At 30.7% G+C, this 26,107-nt stretch overlaps 1 protein-coding gene across 3 annotated transcripts in view; it reads right to left on the bottom strand.

Moving 5' to 3' along the window:
• lmf1 (lipase maturation factor 1) overlaps positions 1-26,107 on the bottom strand; it is a 48,956-nt gene that overhangs the window by 9,255 nt on the left and 13,594 nt on the right. For 2 of the 3 annotated variants that reach the window (XM_087275564.1, XM_087275565.1), the window contains 2 exons: positions 14,328-14,393; positions 793-960 (listed from right to left, as the gene is read on the bottom strand). In XM_087275564.1, coding sequence (XP_087131690.1) covers positions 793-960; positions 14,328-14,393 — 234 coding nt within the window. Of the gene's footprint in view, positions 1-792; positions 961-14,327; positions 14,418-26,107 lie in introns of all 3 variants that reach the window. The other variant, XM_087275566.1, reaches the window with a different exon arrangement.

The following is a 26,107-nucleotide window of genomic DNA, read 5'->3' as shown; positions in this document are numbered from 1 at the left end:
AAGTCAAGAAATAAAATTATAACTTATTTACTTATAATAGAAAATAAACAATAAATAACAAAATAATAATAAAACAATAACTCATAAAATAAAATAAAATTGTTACAATTTTTAAATAAATAACAATCTAAAATAAAATAATAACTTATAAAACAAAATAAAATAGTTAGGAAAATAATAATAATAATAATAATATAATTATAATAATAACTTATAAAATAAAAAGTAAAAAAATAACTACATAAAAATAAATTAATAGTTAAATAAAATAAAATAAAATAGTTTAAAACATAAATAACAAAATAAAAATAAAATATTCTCATGAAATAAAATAAAACAAAATAGTAAAAAAATTACAAAATAAAAATAAGTCATAAAATAAAATAAAAATAAAACAATAACTCATAATATAATGTAAAATACACAATAAATAAAGTAATAAAATAATAACTCATAAAATATTTTTGGGTGAACTGACCCTTTATTAAGATTTCAGCAGCTTATTTTTATGGCTCCACAAGAGGGCAACAGAACTGTGAGTGAAAGTGCTGCGAAATTATCTAATACAAAAGAGACAGTTCACTTTTTACACAATGTAAAATAAATCTCTGATGTTTCTAGAGAGAGAGTGTGTGAAGTTTCAGCTGAAAATAGCACACAGATAATGTTCTCTAACTCTCTGAAACTGACCCTTAGATCTTAATTGTGATGTTTTGGTTACTGTCGCTTTAAATTCAAATGAGATTGTGATGTTTTCAAACGAGGGCGGAGCTAGGGTGTTTCTGAACGCACCTGGAAGAGGATCTGCAGAGCGCCGTTGATCATGCACATCCGGCGGCCCATGAATGTGAAGAAAGGCACGATGAGTTCGATAAAGTGATTGCTGAGAGTCTCGAAGCGGTGAAACCACCAGGGCGAGCGGTGCATGTAGTAGGACATGGGGTTCGGGACCGGCTGCGTCTGATGAACACACACACACACACACACACACACACACACACACACACACACACACACACACACACACACATACACATACACACACACACACACACACACACACACACACACATACACATACACACACTATGTGTGTAAAACATTTTAAAAATGTATGCGTGTGTGTGTAAATGTGTGTAAAACACAAAAAATATTTTATTTTTATTTTGTTATAATTTTTTTAACTATTTTATTTTATTTAACTATTAATTTATTTTTATTTTGTTATTTTTTTACTTTTTATAAGTTATTATAATTATATTATTATTATTAGTAGTAGTAGTATTATTTTCTTAACTATTTTATTTTGTTTTTTAGATTTTAGATTTAGAGTTATTTATTTAAAAATTGTAACTATTTTATTTTATGAGTAATTATTTTTTTATTATTTTGTTATTTATTGTTTATTTTCAATCATATTATGAGCTATCATTTTATTTTTATTTCTTGACTTATTATTATTTTTATTTTGTTATCTTTTTTTACTCTTTTATTAAATTATTTAATTTTATTTTGTTACCTTTTTTACTTTTTAACTATTTTATTTTACTTTGAGTTATTATTTTATTATTATTTATTTATTTTTACTATTTTATGAGTTATTATATTTTTATTTTGTTATTTATTTATTAATTTTTACTTTTTTACACAGAGAGAGAGAGAGAAAGAGACATATATATATATATATGTTTTATCATCAAAAGCTGAATCATGTGGTGTCAGTTTCTTCTAAAAAAGTCCCAAAAAATCCCACAATTCCCTCAAAACTGTGTATAATAAAGCTATATTGTACGCAAATAAAACGTAAATTTATAGCGTTTTGCCCCAGTAAAAGCATGACTCCTGAATGCTGCTTTAAGAGTCCCCGAGCTCAAACCCGTGGCGGAGTTTAAAGCTTTTACAGCCAACTTTGAGCTCAGGTTTTGCAGCAAACGAGCCGAAGTGAAGAAAATAATGTGTCTGATGGAGAACACATGACACTGATCACACACCCACTGCAACCAGGTGTGTGTGTGTGGATGAAACACAGCCACAGAGCAAACACAAACACACACACACTGATCACCTTTTCCTCACAGTTCAGGGAAACTACTGAAAATAGCCAAACTCCAGCCGGCTGACTGGAGCAAACATGAACACAGTGGCCCTGTGAGCGGGACGGGCCCTTCCCAGCATGCACTGCTCTGTGTTTGCGCAGTGTGTGAAAGGCTGCAGTGTGTGTGCAGGACGGGCGGAGAGCGGCTGGCGCCTGTGACTAAACAACAGGCCACTGGACGACAGCTTTAAACATTATTAGAGTCACACAATATCACAAAACTGCTTATTTTGAGTCGCTGCAACCATGCAGACACATGAAATATCTGTTCTGATGTATTATTTATCATTATTATTCTTATTATTCTTATTCTGCTTATTATTATTATTATTGTTGTTATTATTATTATTATTATTATTATTATTATTATTATTATTGAATTATAAAATTTTGATTCTTATATTTAATTTATTATTATTATTATTATTATTATTATTATTATTATTATTATTATTATTATTATTATTATTAATATTTCAATCCTAAAATGTTGATTATTATATTTAATTTATTATTATTATTATTATTATTATTATTATTTTATCATTGTTATTATTATTATTGAATTATAAAATTTTGATTCTTATATTTAATTTATTATTATTATTGTTGTTGTTATTATTATTATTATTATTATTATTTCAATCCTAAAATGTTGATTATTATATTTAATTTATTATTATTATTATTATTATTATTATTATTATTATTATTATTTTATCATTGTTATTATTATTATTGAATTATAAAATGTTGATTCTTATATTAAATTAAATTAAATTTAATATTATTATTATTATTATTATTATTATTATTATTGGTATTATTTTTTATTATTATTATTATTATTATTATTATTATTATTATTATTATTATTGAATTCTAAAATGTTGATTCTTATAATTAATTTATTGTTTATTATTATTATTTTAATCATAAAATGTTGATTCTTAAATATGATTTATTGTTTTATTATTATTATTATTAAGAATAAAATGTTTATTCTCAAATTTACCATTTATTATGATCATTACGATTATTATTATTATTAATAATAACATTAATGTTATTATTACTATAATTTTTTATCATAAAATGTGATAAATTTAATTTATAAATATTATTAATATTATTATTGTAATCATAAAATGTTGATTCTTAAAAAAGATTTATTATTTTATTATGATTATTTTTAATAATAAAATGTTTATTCTTAAATTTACCATTATTATTATTATTATTATTATTATTATATCATAAAAAGTTGATTCTTAAGTATGATTTATTGTTATTATTATTTTATTATTACTTTTTTATAATAAAAATGTTCATTCTTTAATTTACCATTTGTTATTAATATTATCATTACTGTATTTACTACAATGACATTTTTCATACATGTGCATTGTGTTAATGTAAGCCTCAAAATGCTATATTTAAATTAGATGTATAAAGTTGCAACAGTAAAAAAAAATCTATAGATTATTGTTTTTATTATTTTATTTTGCCTACTTTGTTATTTACTCATTTTTGTGCTTGTTATCTTTTATATGTTAATATTTTATGAGCAAATAAATAGCGCAAAATGTATTGCTTACAAATGTGTTACGAAAATACCAATAGATGCTTAATGCTTGGATAGCTAATATTTTATTTGCCATTAAAAATGTCACGCAATACGTAATTGAATTATTCATCATACATTCATTCATTCATTTTCCTTCGGCTTAGTCCCTTATTTATCAGCGGTCGCCACAGCAGAATGAACCGCCAACTATTCCAGCATATGTTTTACACAGCGGATGACCTTCCAGCCACAACCCAGTTCTGGGAAACACCCATACACACTCATATACACAACACTCACACAATAGGACTAATTTAGTTCATCCTATAGCGCATGTGTTTGGACTGTAGGGGAAACAGGAGCACCCGGAGGAAACCCACGCCAACACACTACTGTTTGAGCCTCAACAAAAAATATTGCCCATGAGGAATGCATAAACAGATTAACAATAAACTATCCAATGCATAAATGCAAAAAAATAAATGTTTAAAGCAGCAGAAGTAAAAGCGAGTGTGTGAGATCACCAACAAGACTCTTCCTGGAAATGCATTGTGACGACTTGCTTTGACTTCTATAATGTCAATTCATTTCGACATATTACATTAAACATATTACATTACTATTCCCCTTCCAAGATATCTGCTGGATCGTGCATAAACAAGGATTCGAGCTAATAAAACATAAGTATGCAAGCTCGTATACCTGTTAGAGCTCCTGCGAGGATAGAGCAAAAACCAGCGCAGCAGAGAAAATAATAATAATAATGAACTGGGGACTCCCTTATGGGATTAATACAATATAATTCGTCATCACTTCCTGCGAGCTCGCCAAACTGAAAAACAGAAGTGAGATGGAGGGGGGAAAAATATCATAATAAAAAATAACTGGGGTTTTTGCCCAGGCGCTGTAATATAGCATTGAGAAAATTAAAAACAAGATGTGTGGGACCAGCGCCAATGAATCAATGCTACCAGAGTCTGACCAACACTGACAGATTAGCATGAACACACTGCTGGATTTAACCCTGTGGTGACTTAAGGGGTAGACAGGAGGATTTTATGAGCAGAAAAAAGCCTTAAACACTGTTTTTTCATCTTGAAGTTTGGAGAATTTTTCTAAAATTATGCAACGATTAGAAAAAAAATGAATAGTTTTGTATTTTCATAATGGTTGAACACATTTAGGGTACGATGCTTGTCTCTTGGGTCAGTTTTGTTTGGCCTACTAACTATAAACACACACACACACACACACACACACAGACAGACACACACACACACACACACACACACACATTTTAAATCCCCGGTAACCTTTCGTCAGACACTCTTGCCAGACATATATTCAACAGTAGCCCAAAGAGAAAAGACATTATTTACTAAATAAAAATGTAAATACATAACACACAAATATGTTTATAAATACAAATAAAATTACAAATACATTTACCAAGTGACAAAACATATTGGGGAATCCGTTATAGGTTACACATATCTTTTTGAAAATAACCACATTTTATTCAATTATTTTTATTTATTTATTTATTTATTTTATTTATTATTTATTTATTAATTTATTAATTTTATCTTATTTTTATTTATGTCTTATTTATTTATGTATTTTATTTTATTATATATTTATTAATTTATTTATTTGATCCTATTTTTAATTTTTATTTATTTATGTATTTAAATAAATGTCATGCTATTTTTAATTTTAATTTTATTATTTTTATTAACTTTTATTTTTTATTTTATTTGTTTATTGATTTTATTTTACTATTTCTTTTACTTTATGTTTTATGTATCATTGATTCAGACAATTGAGACTCTTATGTTTTCCATTAATTATTATTATTATTATTATTATTATTGAATTATAAAATTGTAATTTTTATTGAAAATAAACAAATACAGTGGGCTAAATACAAAAGACATTATTTACTAAATAAATATAAATACATACATTTAAAACATATATAAAATGGAATCTTTTAAAGGTTACACATATATTTTTTTTAAATAACCACAATTTATTTAATTATTTTTATTAATTTTTAACAATTTATTTATTTATTAAAAAAATCTTCATTTTATTTTATTTTTATGCATTTAATCTTATTATGTTTTTATTTAAATATTTATTTATTTTTCATTTAGGACCTGTTTAAAATTATTTAAGACCTACAAAATCATTTAAGAGTTTAAAAATTGGCGGAGAGTTTTATTTTTTATTTATTATATATTTTTTGTATCATAAAGTGTTTATTCTTAAATTTACCATTTATTATTGTAATTATAATTATTATTATTATTATTTGTTATGATTCTTATATTTTCCATTTATTACTCTTATTAATATTGAAATAAATAAATACAGCATTTTTAACTACATAAATAGAAATACATATATATACTGTGTGTATGTTACAGGTTACACGTATATTTTTGAAAATAATAACATTTTATTTAATTATTGTTATACATTTTTATTTATTTAATTAGTTATTTATTTATATTATTTTATTTTTTGTTTATTTTATGTTTATTTATGTAATTTTTATTTATTTATTTATTTATTTAAATTTTTTATTTATTTTATTTTATGTATTTTTTGTGTAATTTTTTTTGTTTTATTTTATTTATTTTTTTATTTATGTAATACATTTTTTATTTATGTATTTATTTAATTTTCATTTAAGACCTGCTTAAAATTATTTTCATATTCCTGTGAATTTAGGACTTTTTAAGGCCTAAGGTATAGGTGAAATGGGTGAGCTAAATTGCCTGTTTTCCCAGTGATGGGTTGCAGCTGGAAGGTCATCCGCTGCGTAAAACATATGCTGGAAAAGTTGGCGGTTCATTCCACTGTGGCGACCCCAGATTAATAAAGCCGAAAATAAAATCAAGGAATGTATTACAACCTAACAGACTCCTCCTCCTGCTCACCATCTGAGGTCAAAACTGACAGCTGGAGGGGTGTGGCTAAGCATGTTAGCCCCGCCCACTACCTCAATCAGATCCAATCTACAAATTAAACCAAAGACAAACAGGAAGTGCATATTTTCAGATTACAAAGGTAAACATTATCATTTTTCTTCACGACATACGCAGATGTATTGTTCACCATGAAGCAAGCAATGTGAGCTAACAACATCACTATGCTTAGTTTTGATTTCACGTGTACTTTAGGAGCCAGGTTAAACGCATGCTGGCGGTTGGCCATAAGTCGAGTTTATGTGCGAGTTATGATTGAAAAGCCAGTTGTGTTGTAATTAGGAAGCGGGCGGGTTTCATACGGACATAAATCCTCAGGCTTATTACGCTACGTTCAGTCACAGAACAAGAACAGGAGCACAAATTAGTTCCATACACTGTTAACTGAAGTGGAGCGTTAAATTCCTGTGTGTGTTTGATGCATTAGCGTTGTAGGACTTGTTATTATTTAAGCCGAAACACCACCACAAACCTGCGCCGTGGGCCACACAAAATACATATGATTATTATAAATGTGCAGCACGAAAGTTTCATCCATTCATTTTCCTTCAGCTTAGATCCTTATTTATCAGGGGTCGCCACAGCGGAATGAACCGCCAACTATGCCAGCATATGTTTTACACAGTGGATGCCCTTCCAGTTGCAACCCATACACACTTATTCCCCTATTTTACCCCTATACAAAATAACTGAAGATTACTGTGCCGGCCACTTTATTAGGTACACCTTACTAGTACCCGGCTGGACCCCCTTTGCCTTCAGAACTGCCTTAATCCTCCATGGCAGAGATTCAACAAGCTACTGGAAATATTCTTCAGAGATTTTGCTCCATGTTAGCATCACACAGCTGCTGCAGATTTGTCGGCTGCACATCCATGATGCCAATCTCCCGTTCCACCACATCCCAAAGCTGCTCTATTGGATTGAGCTCTGGTGACTGTGAAGGCCATTTGAGTACAGTGAACTCATCGTCATGTTCACCAGTCTGAGATGATTGAGCTTTATGACATGCTGCGTTATCCTGCTGGAAGTGGCCATCAGAAGATGGAGACACTGTGCTCATAAAGGGATGGACATGGTCAGCAGCAATACTCAGGTAGGCTGTGGCGTTGATGCTCAATTGGTACTAATGGACCCAAAGAAAATCTCCCCCACACCATTACACCACCACCACCAGCCTGAACCGCTGAAACAAGGCAGGATGATCCATGCTTTCATGCTGTTGAGGCCAAATTGTGAGCCGAGCATCTGAATGTGTGAGCAGAAATGGAGACTCATCAGAGCAGCAACGTTTCTCCAATCTTCTATTGTCCAGTTTTGGTGAGTCTGTGTGAATTGTAGCCTCAGTTTCCTGTTCTTAGCTGACAGGAGCGGCACCCGGTGTGCTCTTCTGCTGCTGTAGCCCATCCGCCTCAAGGTTGGACGTGTTGTGTGTTCAGAGATGCTCTTCTGCAGAGCTCGGTTGTAGCGAGTGCTTATTTGAGTTACTGTTGCCTTTCTATCAGCTGGAACCAGTCTGGCCATTCTCCTCTGACCTCTGGCCTCATCAACAAGGCGTTTGCGCCCACAGAACTGCCGCTCACTGAATATTTCCTCTTTGTCGGAGCATTCTCTGTAAAGCCTAGAGATAGTTGTGCGTGAAAATCCCAGTAGATCAGCAGTTTCTGAAATACTCAGAGCAGCCCGTCTGGCAGCAACAACCATGCCACGTTCAAAGTCTCTTAAATCCCCTTTCTTCCCCATTCTGATGCTCGCTCTGAACTGCAGCTGATCCTCTTTACCATGTCTACATGCCTGAACGCAGTAAGCTGCTGCCATGTGATCGGCTGATTAGAAATGTGCGTTAACAAGCAGTTGAGGGGTGTACCTAATAAAGTGGCCAGTGAGTGTACATAGACACATGCACAACAATAGTGACAGACAGACACAATAGTAGGGGATGGAGTCTGTAATCTGGCTAATAGATGTCCAGTAATTGACTAATATACATCACATGACTCCAACTGATAGGGGTTTACTGTTTTGGCTGAACTCTCTCTCTGTCTCTCTCTCTCACACACACACACACACACACACACACACACACACACACACACACACACACACACACACACAGAGTTTTGCTTGTCTCTGTCTTTGGTTCACGCTTGTGTTCTGCTCCTTCAGTGTTTTCTCGGTGTGTTTTGGGGAAAATGGGATGGAGCAAAAAGCCATTTTGGAAGCATAGCAGCGACTCCTTCAATCTGGAAATGATACACACACACACACACACACACACACACACACACATTCTCTGTTTTGCTTTTTCCATGGTGAGCGGACAGTAAATACACCCCGAATCCTCTTCCAAAACCTCTGCCTGTGCCCTGAGCGTAATCAAAGTCAAGAGACGCTAACCGAGCTGCACGCCGGAAAACTAAAACACAATGCTTCAAAGAGAGAGCAGGGAAACGTGTGGCTCTGAACACACACACACACACACACACACACACACACACACACACACACATATCTGAAATACACAGGGATGTGGGTGGTTTAGCTGCTGGTCACAGATCTGGGACACAAACCAAAGGAGGGTTGCAGGTTCAAAGCCCGCCTTGAGCAAAACATTTAAAGGGACAGTACACCATTACACACACACACACACACATATGGAAGAAACGTTCACAGAGACATACACACACTCTCTGTCACTCATATACACAGGCAAAAAAACCTACAAAGAGAAAGACCAAAACCAAACACACACGCGCACACACACACACACACACGCACACACACACACACACACACATAATAAACCTACACAAACACACTCATACATGCATGCACGTACACACACACACACACACACGTAATAATGTAAGAAACCTAAACAAACACACACACACACACAAGAAGCCTACATAAACACACACATGCATGCACATACACACACACACCCACAATAAACCCACCAATACCTACACAAACACATGCACAAACACGCACGCAAACATACATATACGATACCTACACAATCACACACACATAGGAAACCTACATAAACACACACACATGCACACACACACACACACACACACACACAATAAACATACCCATACCTACAAAACCACATGCACACACACACACACGCGCATACACACACACACATATAAGATCCCTACACAAACACACACACAAGATACCTACACAATCACACACACACACATAGGAAACCTACACAAACACACACACACACACACAATAAACATACCCATACCTACAAAAACACATGCACACACACACACACACACGCATACACACACACACATAAGATCCCTACACACACACACACACACACACACACACACGTAAAAAACCTACACAAATACATGCACATGCATACACACACATTTATGCATGCACACACACACACACACAAATTTTTGGGTTACGCGCGCAAACTGAAGAGTGGGGTTTGTTGGGGGGTTGGTGGGGGGGGCTGGGTGGATCCATTCTTTCATGTTGTTGAGGCCAAATTCTGACCCGGCCATGCGAATGTGTCAGCAGAAATGGAGACTCATCAGAGCAGGCAACGTTTCTCCAATCTTCTATTGTCCAGATGGCATTGCGAGGTAAAACCAGAAAAACTTCCTCCATTAAATGCTTAGTTTAATCCATTTACAGACGGCAAGACATCGATAAAAGCCAAATTCAGCATTAAAAACAACATTGGGGAAAACCCTTCAGAAATAACAGCTTAATTCTTCATTCCTGGAGCTCATGTGAGGTGGACGGACGGACGCTTTCTGACCATGATTAACCTCTGCTAACACACACACACACACACTTTATTACAGTTAATTTATTGTACGTAAACACTAAATTATATACTATAATTATATATTATTATAACGAAAAATATATAATAAAATATTAATAATAAAAATAATAATAAAATAATATATTATTATGATCATTTAATGTATGTATTATATATTTAAATAAATTCTACATTAAATAAATTATAAAATAAATAAGTTATAAATAAAATAGATTAAATTGCAAAATAAATAAATAAAAAATTAAATAAATTATCAATTTAATAAATGAAAAACTAACTGTATTATAAATTAAATAAATGATAAAATAAATTAATTGTTAATTAAATAAACTATGAAAAAAGAAATTTATTATAATAAAAGTCAAATTCAGCATTAAAAACAACATTGGGGAAAACCCTTCTGAAATAAGAGCTTAATTTGCTGGAGCTCATGTGAGGTGGACGGACGTTTTCTGACCACGATTAACCTCCACTGACACACACACACACACACACACATACACACACACACACACACTATCTGCACAGGATTCCCCTTACTGTGCTGGAATAAAGCATCATTGTGGAGTTTAGACACACTCCTATTGTCCATCTAGAACAATGCGCAGCCTTTATAACATTAAACCTCCTGCCAAACTCACTCAGACTGACTTTAAGTGTTGTCTCATGCTGTTATCTTGATGCAAGTGTTTTCCAAAAATGAGACGATGCGGGACAAAACTTATGCAACGTCTACCAAAAATATATTTAAATGTGTTCAGGTGGAGAAACAACACATAAATACACTGAACATGCGGGTGAAAATTAAAAATTATGGTTTTGGGAAAATATATTAAAATTTATTTCAAATATTTGCCAATGAAGTCAGATCCTAATGCTTCCTGGAAATATTTTTATTAATTTTTATTTAGTCATTTTGCTTCTCATAAATGCAGCTTTATTCAAGGGTATTTAGATTGTTTTTAAGTTTAGTTAAAGGTTTTGTGTATGTTGTTATTGTCATTTATATTGACTTATTATGTGAATTAAATACATTTTAAAATATGTTTTTTTAATTCATTTTTACTTATATTCTAGTTGATTTGAAATTTTTATTTTAACTAATTAATAAACTAATTAATTTACTTATTTATTTCAATTTAATTAAACGTTTAAATTGTTATATTGAATATGTGCAAGTTAAAATTTTGGTAGTTTTAATAATTTTGCAATATGTATTTTTTATTAACTTGTGTAATGTCTATATTAATTTTTTATTTTTTATTTTTTTTCATAATCAAATTAATTACAGATTAAATAAATTATCAAATAAATTATTTAGAAATTAAATAAATTATCAAATAAATTACTTATGAATAAAAAATCTATTAAATAAACTATAAATTAAACAATTCAAAAATTAAATAAATTCAGGAAACATTTAATAAATTATAAATTCAATTAATTATTTAAAAAATATTGTAAATTATAAATAAAATAAATTATAAATTGAATAAATTATAAACTTAACTCTTGTTTTCGTGTACGATTACACTAAGATAAACACTCTTTTTCATAGTTAAATGAATTATAAATTAAATAATTTATAACATCAATTATTTATAAATTGAATAAATTATAACATAAATTCATTATAAATTTAAAAATATCAATTAAATAAACTTTAAGTTTAATAAATTATAAATTATATAAATTTAGGAAAAATTTATTAAATTATAAATTAAATAATTTATTTAAAAAATAGTGTAAATTATAAGTTAAATAAATTACAAATTGAATAAATTATAAATTAAAAAAATATTTTAAAATGTTGTAAATTATTAATTAAATAAATTATCAATTGAATAAATTATATAAATAAATAAATTTTACATTGAATAAATTATAAATGTAATATATTACAAAACTGTTAATAAATAATAAATTAAATAATTTATAAATTAAATAAATTATTAAAATAAATTATGAATTGTACTTTATTAAATAAATAAATAAAATGCATAAGCTTGTTTTATATATCATGTATTTAAATAAATTATAAATTAAATAAATTATTATAGTTATTATAATTTATTATAATAACTATATCATATTATATATTATATTATATAATTTAAAAATTATTATAATTATAGGTTTTTATTAGTTGTGTTGTCTATATATTCATTTTTAATTCCTATTTTCATGTATGATTAAACCAAGATAAATTATTTAAAAATATATATGTTTAATTAAATTATTTAATTTAATGCATTAGTTTGAAACTAACTGAAAACTGTAACTCAACAAATAAAATAAATTATTTTGAAATAAATAAAGAAATTATTAAATAAAACATAATAAACTAAATAAATGCATTATAAATCAACTAAATAATAAGTTAAACAAATAAATTATAAATTAAATAAATTATAAAAACAGATAAATTATAAAATAAAACATAATAAATTAAATAAATACATTATAAATTAAACAAATACATTATAAATTAAATAAGCTATAAAATGGATAAATTATCAAATAAAACATAATAAATGAAATAAATACATAATAAATTAACTAAAAAAATAAATTAAATAAATAAATAATAAATTAAACAAATAAATTGTAAAATAAATTATAAAATTATAAATAATAAATTAAATAAATTATCAAATTAAAAGTAATAAATAAATAAACTATATATTAAAAATTATAAATGAATTACAAATTAAATAAATTAAAATTGACAAGTAATAAAGTATTTTTTTTTTCTTTGACTACTCGTCAGTTTACATACTGATTATGAGCATTTTTCACTGTCCATCTACAAATTCTCACCTGAAGTCAATACTCTTGTTGTTTCAACCACAGTGCCATTTTTCAGTCATTTGTGTCCAGGTTTGGCTTCATGTTTGCAGTTTTACAGGTGCAGAACCCATCAGTTTTCCTCCTGAATTTCCCTCAAGCTTTATTCAGGCCAGATATCATATGACATCTTATTAATCGTGACCTTCAGCATAATCTAATCTCAATCTTTCATTTATTCTAGAGTGTTTCTTCCTCTTCATGCTGTTTCTGTGCCACAAACACTGACTCACCGAACACTGAGACTTCCAGCTTTCTGTTTATACTCAAATCATTCAAAACCCCTCCATTAAATACTGAAGATCTCCATTTACCTGCTTACGTAAGCTCCAAAACCAGCCGACCACACCACTGATAATATTTCAGACCATTCTGACGGCTTTTTATACTGTGAAAAATACTAAACAAGACCCAAAAGTTGCATTAAAGAACATTTATGAAACTATATTCAGAGAAATGTGGTAAATAAGACATAAACTTTAGAAGATATGATTATTGTTCTCTGTATTTCAGTCTTGTTTTGCAGGTTATACATTAAATTTCAACGATAAATAATATTAAATTGCATAATTTCTATTAATTAATATAAATCTAGAGCACGGCTTGGTGGCTCAATGGTTAGCACTGTGGCCTTGCAGCAAGAAGGCCACTAGTTCGATTCCCTGCTGGGTCAGTTGGTGTTTCTGTGTGGAGTTTGCATGTTCTCCCCGTGTTGGCTTGGGTTTCTTCCTGGTGCTCCGGTTTCCCCCTCAGTCCAAACACATGCGCTGTAGGGGAACTGATGAACTAAATTGGCCGTAGTTTATGAGTGTGTGTGTGAATGAGCGTGTATGGGTGTTTCCCAGTACTAGGTTGCAGCTGGAAGGGCATTCACAGTGTAAAACATATGCTGAAATAGTTGGTGGTTCATTCCGCTGTGGTGACCCCTGATTAATAAAGGGACTCAGCCGAAAAGAAAATGAATGAATGAATGAAGCCCAGTTTAACTCATACCTCATAATGGTAATCCATACAGGTGAGGTCCGTCCAGCAGCGGTCGCCTCTGATCTTGATCAAACCCTGGACAAACACAGAGAAACAAATCTGCATATTAATATCCTGCATATAAATGAACCTTATTTCTGGTTGCGAATTGCATTATGGGATGTTGATCTCTGACAAGCATATTAATGGTGGCAGATTTTAAACATGCATAACCCCTGATAGCTGATATTCTGCTGTTGCTAAAAGGGAATACAGCTCCTGCCCAAAGTTAACAAGAATTATTTATTTATTAAATTACCCATTAAATTGTATTTTATTAACATCTACCCCCACCCAAGCCATGAACCCAACCCTCAAAGTAATATAAAAACAGTAATTATGCTGATATATATATATATATATATATATATATATATATATATATATATATATATATATATATATACATATATATATATATATATATATATACATATATATATATATATATATATATATACATATATACATATATATATATATATATATATATATATATATATATATATATATATATATATATATATATATATATATATATATATATATATATATATATATATATATATATATATATATATATATATATATATATATATATATATATATATATATATACATATATACATATATATATATATATATATATATATATATATATATATATATACATATATATATATATATATATACATATATATATATATATATATATATATATATATATATATATATATATATATATATATATATATATATATATATATATATATATATATATATATATATATATATATATATATATATATATATATATATATATATATATATATATATATATATATATATATATACATATATATATATATATATATATATATATATATATATATATATATATATATATATATATATATATATATATATATATATATATATACATATATATATATATATATATATATACATATTATTGACTAATTTACCCATTAGGCTATTTAATTAACATTTACCCCTACCCCAACCCTAGACCCAACCCTCACAGTAATGTAAAACCAGTCATTATACAGAGTATTATTCCTATTATTTATTAAATTACCTATTTAATTGCATTCTATCAACCTATACTCCTACCCTAACCCTCACAGTAATGTAAATATTCATATTATTTATTAAAATTACCCATTAAAATGTATTTTATTAACATCTACCCCTACCCAAGTCATAAATCTAACCCTCACAGTAGTGTAAAACAGTAATTATGCTGATTATTATTCATATTATCAAATAAATTACACATTAAATTGTATTTTATTAACATACTCCTACCCCAACTGTTAAAGTAATGTAAAAAACAGAAATTATACAGAGTATTATTCATATTATCTATTAAATTACCCATTAAATTGCATTTTATTAACCTATATTCCTACCCTAACCCTCACAGTAATGTAAATATTCAGAGTATTTATTAAAATTACCCATTAAATTGTATTTTATTAACATCCACCCCTTCCCCATTCATAAATTCAACCCTCACAATAGTGTAAAACAGTAATTATGCTGATTATTATTCATATTATTTATTAAAATATCCATTTGAATGTACTTTATGAACATATACTCCTACCTTGACCTTCACAGTAAAGTAAAATAGTCATTAAACAGAGTAATATTCATATTATTTATTAATATTACCCATTAAAATGTATTTTATTAACATCTACCCCTACCCAAGCCATAAATCTAACCCTCACAGTAGTGTAAAACAGTAATTATGCTGATCATTATTCATATTATTTATTAAAATACCCATTTAATTGTATTTTATGAACATAAACTCCTACCTTGACCTTCACAGTAATGTAAAAACAGTAATTAGAGAGAGTAATATTCATATTATTTATTAAAATTACCAATTAAATTGTATTTTATTAACATCTACCTCTACCCCAACCATAAATTCAACCCTCACAATAGTGTAAAACAGTAATTATGCTGATTATTATTCATATTATCAAATAAATTAAACATTAAATTGTATTTTATTAACATCTACCCCTACCCAAGCCATAAATCTAACCCTCACAATAGTGTAAAACAGTAATTATGCTGATTATTATTCAAATTATTTATTAAAATACCTATTTAATTGTATTTTATGAACATCAACTCCTACCTTGACCTTCAAAGTAATGTAAAAACAGTAATTATACAGAGTAATATTCATATTATTTATTAAAATTACCCATTAAACTGTATTTTATTAACATCTGCCTCTACCCAAGCCATAAATCTAACCCTCACAATAGTGTAAAACAGTAATTATGCTGATTATCATTAATATAATTTATTAAAATACCTATTTAATTGTATTTTATGAACATAAACTCCTACCTTGACCTTCAAAGTAATGTAAAAACAGTAATTAGAGAGAGTAATATTCATATTATTTATTAAATTACCCATAAAACTGTATTTCATTGAAATCTACCCCTATCTCAACCCTCACAGTAATGTAAAAAAACAGTAATGATCATTGTACAGCGTCACAAAAAAATGATGCTATATTATTGTGAGTATCCACAACTGTATCCCTTCTAGACTCTTAACCCGAGGAGATCTGGATCTCAATGAAGCAGGAAAACCAGCGATGTGTTCAGTCACAAAAAAAAGTGAGTTTCAGCATAAACATGGAGAAGGAACAGTCGGACCATTCTCAAACCCTGAGGAACGCCTGCATCAGTGACTCTCGCTGCTTATCAGCCGCATTCCCGCATTAATGACATTACGCATAATGCAATAAGGAAACTTGGAATGAGTATTAGTTCCCTAAAATGCGATTGCACTAATGTGAAAATGACTGACTCCCACCCTCAACCCACCTATCAGATGGCCAATAAATAAAGCCAGCATTAAGAGCTGCTTATGTGTGTGTGTGTCGCTGCTTTAATGACAGTGATTCACAGCTCACACACATACGCACTTATTTACACACATTACAAAATAAATCAGATTAAAACCACAGATACCAAATCATAGGGGACTCGTCGTTTATTCCAATGCATAAAGAGCATTTTAAGAGCTGCTTTTTAAATGGTTTTCATAATTCACATGGTTAAACATGCAACAAATAATGATTTCTGTTTAAAAATAATCACAATTAATTGCATTTTACTCTTCACTTAATATCAGTCTTAAAAATAAATCCCAAACATTTTAGTATAATGCATTTAAAAGTGAAAATGGATCAGAAATATGCAGTCTGGTGGAGATGCTCATGTGATATTTACATGAACATTTACATATTTGCATGCAAATTATTAATAACTCCCAATAAATAGGAGTATTTTAGATATTAAACTGCTTTTATTTACTTTTAATAATTCATATGATTAAACATGCAACAAATACATGTTTTCTTTTAATAATATTAATAATTAATTGGATTTTAAGGCGTTTACTTAAATTAAGCTGATATGATTTTTACATGGTCAGAAAGTGACACATTTCTGATTATTATTACTTGCGTAAAATGATTAATAAATTATAAATTCTCGTCCATTTAAGAGCATTTAAGATTTTAAACTGCTGTTTTTTCATGGTTTTAATAATAATAAATAAATAAATAAATAAATAAATAAATAATAATTAGTTGTATTTTAAGGCATTTACTCTTCACTTAATATCAGTCTTAAAAATAAACCCCAAAAATATAAATATAAATGCATTTAAAAGTGAAAATGGATCAAGAATATGCTGTCTGGTGGAGATGCTGATGTGACATTTACATGAACATTTACATATTTGCATATAAATTATTAATAACTCCTAATAAATAAGAGTATTTTAGATATTAAACTGCTTTTTTTTACTTTTAATAATTCACATGATTAAACATGCAACAAATGCCTGTTTTCTGGTAATAATATTAATAATCAATTGGATTTTAAGGCATTTACTTAAATTAAGCTGATATGATTTTTACATGGTCAGAAAGTGACACATTTCTGATTATTATGTATACTGCTTGCTTAAAATGATTAATACATTATAAATTCTCGTCCATTTAAGAGCATTTAAGATTTTAAACTGCTGTTTTTTCATGGTTTTAATAATAAATAAATAAATAAATAAATAAACATAAATAAATAAATTAATTAATTAATTAATAAATAAATAAATAAATAAACATAAATAATAAAATTAATAATAATAATTGTATTTTAAGGCATTTACTCTTCACTTAATATCAGTCTTAAAAATAAACCTCAATCATATAAATATAATGCATTTAAAAGTGAAAATGGATCAGAAAAATGCAGTCTGATGGAGATGCTGATGTGACGTTTACATGAACATTTACATATTTGCATATAAATTATTAATAACTCCCAATAAATACTCTTATAATAATAAAATAATTGGATTTTAAGGCATTTACTTAAATTAAGCTGATATGATTTTAACATGGTCAGAAAGTGACACATTTCTGATTATTATGCATATTACTTACTTAAAATGCTTAATACATTATAAATTCTCGTCCATTTAAGAGCATTTTAGATTTTAAACTGCTGTTTTTATGGTTTTAATAATAAAAATAAAAAAATAAAATACATACATATATATATATTCTGATGGCAGCAGGATAACGCAGCATGTCATAAAGCTCAATCATCTCAGACTGGTTTCTTGAACATGACGATGAGTTCACTGTACTCAAATGGCCTCCACAGTCACCAGAGCTCAATCCAATAGAGCAGCTTTGGGATGTGGTGGAACGGGAGATTGGCATCATGGATGTGCAGCCGACAAATCTGCAGCAACTGTGTGATGCTATCATGGAGCAAAATCTCTGAGGAATATTTCCAGTAGCTTGTTAAATCTCTGCCACGAAGGATTAAGGCAGTTCTAAAGGCAAAAGGGGGTCCAACCCGGTACTAGTAAGGTGTACCTAATAAAGTGACCAGTGAGTGTATACAATATTAGCCGTCATTATGTTGACCTATTAAGTGCATTTTGAAACAAACTCCAAACAAAGAAACCAATGTTGACGGCTGACGGCTAATGAACATGAACAGATGGAGGAGACACTTCCACTCCTGCAGGAATGTGTGAACTTCAGCCGCTAAGTGAAAGATTCCCGACACACACACACACACACACACAGCCAATATCTCCTGACATTAAAAATAACTCTCCAACAGATAATAAATGTGCAGAGCCGAGGGAATCGTGTGAACCGCCAGTCCAGTCCCAAACCCAAGCCTCAAGTCTGAAGGATTTCAAGAGCTGCTTTTGATGTGTGCAGAAAATGAAGTCCCTTGCTGAGAAAAAGGGGAAGAAAAGAAATGATGCTGAAGGACAGCTTGGCGGCGGATCCAGCGGAGACCTTGAGGAGAAACTGGATTCAGAAACCGCTGGCGTTTAACTCACCGCTTCTCGGAAGAGAGAAGAACTCGGTCATTTGGCTTCAGCAGCAAATCACTGCAGAGCGCTGGTGCTAATGAATGTTTTGCCACAACCGTTAGGGTTTAATTGCACTGTTAAATAGCGAACTGGCGAATTACAGCACGCGCTTGTGTAATAACAGACCTCCGCAGATGTTTGGAGCTTCAGAAAGTGAATCCGACATGTAAATACAGCAAGACAGAATTATTCGCCCCCCTGGCCTGTTATTTTCCCCAATTTCTGTTTAACAGAAAGAAGATTTTGTCCAACACATTTCTAATCATAATAGATTTAATAACTCATCTCTAATAACTGATTTATTTTATCTTCCTAATATTTACAGCACATCATATTAGACTAGATATTTGACTAGTGTTCAGCTTAAAGTGACATGTAAAGGCTTCACTAGGGTAATTAGGGTAAAGTTAGGGTAATTAGGCAAGTCAAACAGTGGTTTGTTCTGGAGAAACGACTAATAATCCATAGATGACGAATCCAAAACTAATATTGCTTATAGGGGTTAATAATATTGACCTTAAAATGGCTTTAAAATAATTAAAAACAGCTTTTATTCTAGCCCAAATAAAACAAATAAGACTTTCCCCGCTTTGTTACACAAACAAATATATATTAATAAACAGAAGTCGCTCAGTGTCATTGACACAACTATTAAACAACACCATCATGGTCACACATAAAATTCAAGTAAAGGAATAAACATTAATCATCAACAATAGATGCCACGTAAAACACTAATGTGCATAACCCATGAGTAGGCCCACACAGAATCTGCGCGCGCAGCATTCCGCAGCATTCCGCAGATTTTCCGCAGATTTTTAGCCCATCATTAATTCTGTTTATTTACTTGAGTAAATGTGTAAACCTAATTTTTTTCAGTTTTTATTCAGTAATTTATCACTTTTTGTTTCATATATTAAGGTTTTAGTTTTGATACTCCGCTGGATACTCCCAAAATAATTCCGCAGAAATCCGCAGATTTTTACCTAAATTCTCTGCAGAAATAGCAAAAAACATCCGCAGATTCCATCTGGCCATGCTCATGAGAAAAAAAACTAAACATATGGCAATAAAAAAGCGTAAAAAGTGAAAGTGTCATGCAGAGAATTTTGAGGAAGCCAAATAACCTGTATGTATTAACCGAAACGTACTGTTAATCAGGTTACAGATTTTTACTGAACCGTTTTTACTAGTTGTTTACTGTTGAAATTACGGTCACTTTTTGCAGAGTATAAAAATGCAGCTCCGGTTGGCGGAATTTGAAAACAGAAAACATTGTAGGAACGTAAAATACATTTAGAATTTTTACAGTAAATTACCATATTTTATTAATTTATTCTCATTCACTAATGATGTAAGTGCAAACGTAACCTAAACGTAACATCAACAAAAAAGCATTAAAAAGAGAAGTGTCATGCAGGGGTGACACTTGGGAAATCATGGGTGTCATGGGAAAGTCAATAAACAGCAATTTCTGGCACAAAACTGTCATTTGTGCCGGAACCGGCTGGATCCGGCACGTCTGAAATCTGATCCGGCACCTCATTTTACCGATCCCCGTCCTTAACCGCCCTCCTTCCCTATTCGCTGTTCACTTTCACTTTCTTCGGCGACTCCCCAACCCACTTCACTTTCATCCGCGACAACTCCCGCTCTTCACTTTCATCCTTCGCCCGCGACACCACCCCCCCCCCCCCCCCCCCCCGCCTCCACTTTCATGGGCGACATCTCTCCATCCTCAGGTAACATGCCAGATCCGTTACCCCGATCTGTTCCGGGACCTCGCAATTCACTAATTAAGCCCTGGTTAATAACCATATATATTAAGGAAATTTACTGTTAACCAGGTGACAGATTTTTACTGTAGTTACCGTATTTTACTGTTGTAACTACAGTCATTTCTTACAGTTTATGGTAAAAAAATGCAACTGTGTTTGCTGGAATTTTACCATAAAAAATATTGTAGAAACGTAATATGTATTTAGAATTTTTACAGTAAATTACCATATTTTATTAATTAATAATATAGTCATACACTAATGTTATGTACAAATGTAACTAAACATAACGTCAACAAAAAAGCATAAAAAGTGTAGTGTCATGCAGGGAATTTTGAGAAGGTCAAAATACAGTTAGTAACCGTATAAAATAAGGAAACGTACTGTAACCAGGTTACAGATTATTACTGTAGGATTTTTACCGCTTTTTATTGTTGAAATTACAGTAATTTTTTACAATGGCATTTTAACATAAATAATATGGTAGGAATGTAAAATAAATGTTTAATTTTAAAGTAAATTGCCGTATTTGATTAGTTTATAGTCATACACTAATGTAATGAACATATGTACATAACTCTTCAGCAAAAAAGCACAAAATGTGAAGTGTCATGCAGGGAATTCTGGGAAAGACAATTTACAGTTATTAACCGTACATATTTACCGAAATGTACTGTTAACCAGGATTTTTACAACAGCATTTTTACTGTTTTTACCGTTGAAATTACAGTCGTTTCTTACAGTTTATGGTAAAAAAATGCAGCTGAGTTTGCCAGAATTTTATCATAAAAATATTGTAGAAATGCAATATACATTTTGAATTTTTACGGTAAATTACCATATTTTATTAATTTATAGTCATAGACTAATGTTATGTACAAATGTAATCTAAACATAACGTCAACAAAAAAGCATAGAAAGTGTAGTGTCATGCAGGGAATTTTGAGAAAGTCAAAATACAGTTAGTAACCGTATATAATAAGGAAACGTACTGTAACCTTGTTACAGATTATTACTGTAAGATTTTTACCGCTTTTTATTGTTGAAATTACAGTATTTTTTAACAATGCATGGTACAAGAAAATAGCAGCTGTGGTTGCTGGAATTTTAACATAAATAATATGGTAGGAATGTAAAATAAATGTTTAATTTTACAGTAAATTGCCGTATTTGATTAGTTTATAGTCATACATTAATGTAATGAACATATGTACAAAACTCTTCAGCAAAAAAGCACAAAATGTGAAGTGTCATGCAGGGAATTCTGGGAAAGACAATTTACGGTTATTGACCGTACATATTAACCGAAACGAGGATTTTTACAATAGCAGTTTTACTGTTTTTACTGTTGAAATTACAGTCGTTTCTTACAGTTTATGGTATAAAAAATGCAGCTGTGTTTGCCAGAATTCTATCATCAAAATATTGTAGAAATGCAATATACATTTAGAATTTTTACGGTAAATTACCATATTTTATTAATTTATATTTATGGACTAATGTTATGTACAAATGTAATCTAAACATAACGTCAACAAAAAAACATAATAAAGAAAATCTGAAAAAGTAAACAGTTATTAACCGTATATATTAAGGAAACGTACAGATAACTAACTTAATTTGCTGTAAAATCTACACTAATTTTTTTTGCATTGTAGATTTATATAATAAAGTTTTCTCTTTTATGTTGTAAGTCTTTACTATTACGTTAGATGGATTTCATGCATCTTTCAGTTTTAAATAAAAAAAATAAATGGCGTATTAAATTTAATTTAACATCTTTATTATTATTAACATCTTTATTATTAATAACATCTTTATTATTAATAATATCTTTATTATTATTTCACTCTGACACTAATAAACGCAGCCTTTGTTAAATAAATACTAACCTAAATTCACCTCATATTTCAAATTGGCAAACATCGTGATCAACATTCCCAATTCGTTTTAATGACTTTACATCTCCTAGGGCCCAAATTACACTCCTTTTACTTCCATCAACACTCAACAGACGCATTGAAATGTGAGGAAACACCTCCAATGAGTGATAATCATTACCACACTATTAAAGCCAGCGTTTTCATTTCTCGTTGTGTGTGTGTGTGTGTGTGTGTGTGTGTGTGTGTGTGTGTGTGTGTGTGTGTGTTTTCTCTGCTCCTCGTGTGTCTGAAGGGAAACGGCTGCAGGGTTTTTACAGTTGTAAGTACTTAAAGGCAATTATATTCTTGGCCTCGTTTAACCGAACGTGCAGCTCGCCTTCCCCATTCCTCCTCATTTACGGCGCTAATTGGAAAAACATTTTCATCTACATGGCAACCTCTGTGCTTTTGGCAGACAATAGTTACACCAGCCATAAAAAACCCAGACAGAAGTCGTCTGACGCTGGTTAATGCGTGCTTTACCGCTGCACATGTACTTTTACTCGCTTTCTCAAGACGCAGACATTTGAGTTACAAAAATCAAGCGCTTGTATTAAAGCAAACTACTTTAAATATTTGTAATCAGACTGAAGCTGCTATTTTATTCATTATATATTATTTAGCCAATGGCAGACGCGGGTCACACTTCACTGATTCATTTATTCCATCTATCCATCCATTCATGTGTCTATAAAATCCTTCAATCATTCTATCCATCCATCTATCTATCCGTCTATCTATCCATCCATCCATCCATCCATCCATCCATCTATCCATCCATCTATCTGTCTATCCATCTGTGTCAATCTGTCCATCTTTCTATTCGTCCACCCATTCATCCACCCATCCATCCATCGGTCCGTCCGTCCGTCCGTCCGTCCATGCATCTATCCATTCATGTATCTATAAAACCCATCCATCTTTATACTCATCCATCCATTTGTCCATTCATCCATCTATTGATTCATGTGTCTTTAAAATACATCTATCTTTCTATCCATCCATCCATCTGTCCATCCATTCATCCATCTATCCATTCATGTGTCTGTAAAATCTTTCCATCTTTCTATTCGTCCATTTACCCATTCATTCACCCATCCGTCCGTGCATCCATCTATCCATTTATGTGTCTATAAAATCCATCTATCTTTCTATCCACCCATCCATCCATCCATCAATCCATCTAACCATCCATCTATCCATTCATGTGTTGATAAAATCCATCTATCTTTCTATTCATCCATGTCCATCCATCCATCCATCCATTCATCCACCCATCCATCCATCGGTCCATCTGTCCATGCATCTATCCATTCATGTATCTACAAAACCCATCCATCTTTATACTCATAAATCCATTTGTCCATTCATCCATCTATTAATTCATGTGTCTATAAAATACATTCATCTATCTATCCATCTATCCATCCATCCATCTGTCCATCCATTCATGTGTCTATAAAATACATCCATCTTTCTATTCGTCCATCAACCCATTCATTCACCCATCCATCTATCCATTCATGTGTCTATAAAATCCATCTATCTTTCTATCCATACATCCATCTATGTATCTATAAAACCCATCCATCCACCTATCCATCTATCTATTTGTCCAACAATCCATCCATCCATCCAACCATCCATCCATCTATCCATTCATGTGTCTATAAAACCCATCTATCTTTCTATTCATCCATCCATCCATCCACCCATCCATTTGTCCATCCATCCATTCATCCATTTATGAGCGTAAAAAATACATCCATCTTTCTATTCATCCATCCATACACCCATCCATCCATCCATCTGTCCATCCATTCATCTATCTATCCATTCATGTGTCTATAAAATCCATCCATCTTTTCTATTTATCCATCCATCCACCCATCCATCCAACCATCCATCTATCCTTTCATGTGTCTATAAAATACATCCATCTTTCTATTCATCCATCCACCCATTCATCCACCCGTCTGTCCATCCATCCATCTATCCTTTCATGTGTCTATAAAATTAATCCATCTTTCTATCCATCCATCCAATCCATCCATCCATCATCTATAAAATCCATCCATCTGTTCATCCACCAACTATCCATCTATCCATCCGTCCACCAGTCCAATCCATCTTGCCATCCATCTATCCATCCATCCATCCATCCATCCATCCATCCATCCATCCATCCACCTATTCATCCATTTATCCATTTATCTGTCCATCTGTTCATTTGTCTGGCTATCGATCAATTTAATCCATACATCTATCTATCCATCCATTCATCCATCCGTCCGTCCATCCTTCTATCCATTCTTGTGTCTATAAAATCCATCTGTCTATCCATGCATCCACCCATTCATCCATGAGCTATCTGTCTATAAAATCCATCCCTTCATCCGCCCATCCATCCTTCTATTCATCCATCTATCGGCCCTCCAATCCATCTTGCTATCCAATTATCTATCTATTTGTGCATCTGTCCATCCATCCATCCATCCATCCATCCATCCATTTAATCTATCCATCCATTTATCCATTCATGCGTCTATAAAATTCAACCATCTTTCTATCCATCCAC

Source organism: Danio rerio, chromosome 12 (genome assembly GCF_052040795.2).
Source record: "Danio rerio strain M-AB ecotype USA chromosome 12, GRCz13ab, whole genome shotgun sequence".
NCBI lineage: Eukaryota > Metazoa > Chordata > Actinopteri > Cypriniformes > Danionidae > Danio > Danio rerio.
The sequence above is the reverse complement of the archived record's forward strand: the minus strand, read 5'-3'. Positions and strand labels throughout refer to the sequence as shown.